Genomic DNA, 2,915 nt, shown 5'->3' with positions numbered 1-2,915 from the left:
TTGATTCTGTACTTCACTGTGAAATTCCTTGAACTTTTCAAATGATTCAGACTTGTGCCTCATTAAGTAGACATATCCATATCTACTAAAGTCATCGGTAAAAGTAATGAAGTACTGAAACGACAATGCCAATAAAAGTGGGATTCAAATCATTCGGTTGAAACCTTTTTGCATTAATGTTATAAATAGGTTTATCCTCAAGATCAAGAACGTACAATCCATTCACCAATGGACAATGAGTATAAAGAATATCATTATAATAAATGGAACAACACTTGTTCTTTATTACAATCTCATAACCATCAACTTCTTCCAAACATGAAGAAGAAATAATGTTCTTACTCAAAGTAGGAATGCAGTAACAATTATTTAATTCCAAAACTAATCTTGAGGGTAACTGAGGGTAACGACAAGTGATAAGTGCTGACTGCCATGACAGCAACCTTTGCTCCATTGCCGACACAAACATCCAACTCGCCTCTTGCAAATCTTCTAGTCCTTTGAAGTCCCTGCAACGATTTGCATGTGTGAATCATCAACCCAGTATCAAATACCATGATTCACTAGAAGATATATCAATATTAATTTATGTAATATTTATAACATTTATACCTGAGGTGGAAGTCTCACTTCCCTTCTTCTTCTTCTTCAGATCCTCCAAGTATTTCTTGCAATTTCTTGACCAATGTATCTTGGCATGGCAATGGAAGCATTCATCATAAGGAGTAGGGCCAGATTTAATCTTTGGCTTTTGCTTAGAGCTCGAGGGCTTATTAGGAACCTTTCCTTTAGCTATGCCTTTAGGAGGCGCCCAACGCTTCCTCCTTTTGCTCTCCTTCTGAACCACCATCACATGAGTGGAATTTTCCTTAATGCTCTCCTCTACTGTTTTTAGCATCCCATGCAATTCAGCCAATGTTTTCTCCATGCCATTCATCTAAAAGTTCATGATAAAAGGTCATAGCTCGCCGGGAGCGATTGGAGAATGACATCAATAGCCAGGTCAGGCTTGAGTTCAGAACCGAGTTGCTCCAAAATCTCAATGTAACCAATCATCTTGATCACACAAGGACTGATCGGGCTACCCTCTGCCAGCTTGCACGCAAACAAGAACTTTAAGATGTTGTACCTCTCAGTCCTAGCTTGGTTCTCAGATATTCCACGCAAACCCTCAATCATGGAGTGAGCATTGGCATGCTCATACTGCTTCTGCAAATCAGGGGACATGGTGGCAAGCATGAGATAGCTGACATCGAGTGAGTCATTGCAGTGCTTCTCATAAGCTCTTCTAGCTGCAGCAGTTGCTCCGTCAGGGAGTTCATCAAGGTATGGTTGCTCAAGAACATACTCCTTTTTCTCTTGCCTGAGAACAATTCTCAGGTTGCGGTATCAATCAATAAAGTTCATCCCATTCAACTTTTCTTTCTCAAGAACAGATCACAAATTGAAAGTGGAAGTGTTACTGGTAGACGTGATCTACAACATTAAAATAAAAGCAAGATTTTAGCACTAAATTTTATGTAATGCTTCTATTAACAAGTTTAATAAAAGACACCCACTATATTAACATCGTCTTCCCTCTAGCGACATACAGGGGACCAAGATCCATATTCACTAAAATCCTAGTGAGCTTTGGCTTTACTGCTACAGAGTTAGTGACATAGGTAGACAACAAATTGCTAATCATATCTCTATATGACTCTTGTTTGTTGGGTGGCATCCAATGCCCCGGCTCCAACTCCATATCCTAAAGCCCAAAACCATTTTGATAGCTTTGTTGAGTAAACCAATACTATACTAGTGAATGTCCAACACCCACCCTATTCATGATGATAGTTGATGGTACAATACTTTGGTAAACCTACCATACAACGATCAGAATTTTAATAGGTGCAGCTATTGGAAAAGGATACCAAAGTTCTCAACTTTAATGAAGGAAGCTATTCTATCATGATTAAAAGCATATCGACCATATGAAAGATATGAAAGAATAGTATGATAGGAAAATAAATATCACAGGCACATAATCATATTATATTATGAATTGTATAGCCTTTTGCATCACAATGGGCTCCATCGCCATGGCTCCACGGTGGCCTCCATTGCCATCCTTCCTGTCATGTGGTGATCATCATCGCCATCATGCTTGAAACCTCCAAGGATAAATACTAGGACATTACATCTAATAGCACTAGTAAAGTAAATTACATCTCAGGATCAAGCATCACATGTCGACATGCAGGTTGTTATAAAATAATAGGACAACCTCAACCCGGTTGTTTTAACTGGTGACACGTAGGTCACACAAGTTATTACACATAGATCATCACATGATATTGAGACCATACCATTCACATCATACCCTACTATCAACAGATTGCAAGTCAGCGGGTGGGGGGTCGCTGCCCTGAAAGCTCTTCAGCAAACATACATCGCATCTATAGAATCGCTATGAAAATCTCATCGGATTGATCCAATCAAGCCGATTTAGAGCTATTCACAATATCCCTTATTTTCACTAGATCAATCACATTGACCATCGTGATAGGTACATCAGAGAAGACCGCAACACACAACTTAGACACGTCGGTTCAATATCTTCTCGTTTGCACAGTTAGCCCAGATGGTGATTTCAGCTGGTATGGGAAGTCGTGCGCACAGCCAAGAAAGAACACGAACAAATCTACAATCATCCTGATGCTATCAACTCGTACCGATGCCACACCGTGCACCAATCTATACATCGTATATGAACAGATTGCGAAACCCTAAACAAAATATATATCTATATGCGCATTCAGACCAAAAGCAAAACATGATCGCTCTGGTACCACTGTTACAAAACCGGAGCGCTACGCTAGCACGAATTCATAATTCTACCGCGTTCAACAAGAATCTCATGTAAGTAGATGATC

General features: G+C 39.6%; 1 protein-coding gene across 1 annotated transcript; it reads right to left on the bottom strand.

Moving 5' to 3' along the window:
* Positions 1-492: 492 nt before the first annotated feature.
* On the bottom strand, positions 493-928 carry LOC112892576. Its single transcript, XM_025959712.1, has 2 exons — positions 613-928; positions 493-509 (listed from the first exon to the last, which is right to left on the bottom strand). The coding sequence occupies exons 1-2, from the start codon at positions 926-928 to the stop codon at positions 493-495; spliced, it is 333 nt and encodes a 110-aa protein (XP_025815497.1).
* Positions 929-2,915: the final 1,987 nt, after the last annotated feature.

This window comes from Panicum hallii, chromosome 5, assembly GCF_002211085.1.
Source record: "Panicum hallii strain FIL2 chromosome 5, PHallii_v3.1, whole genome shotgun sequence".
Taxonomy (NCBI): domain Eukaryota; kingdom Viridiplantae; phylum Streptophyta; class Magnoliopsida; order Poales; family Poaceae; genus Panicum; species Panicum hallii.
Note: the sequence above shows the minus strand (reverse complement) of the source record. Positions and strands in the feature narration are given on the sequence as shown.

Coding starts and splice junctions, on each gene's coding strand:
- LOC112892576 (XM_025959712.1), bottom strand. CDS start 928: ATGGAGAAAACATTGGCTGAATTGCATGGGATGCTAAAAACAGTAGAG.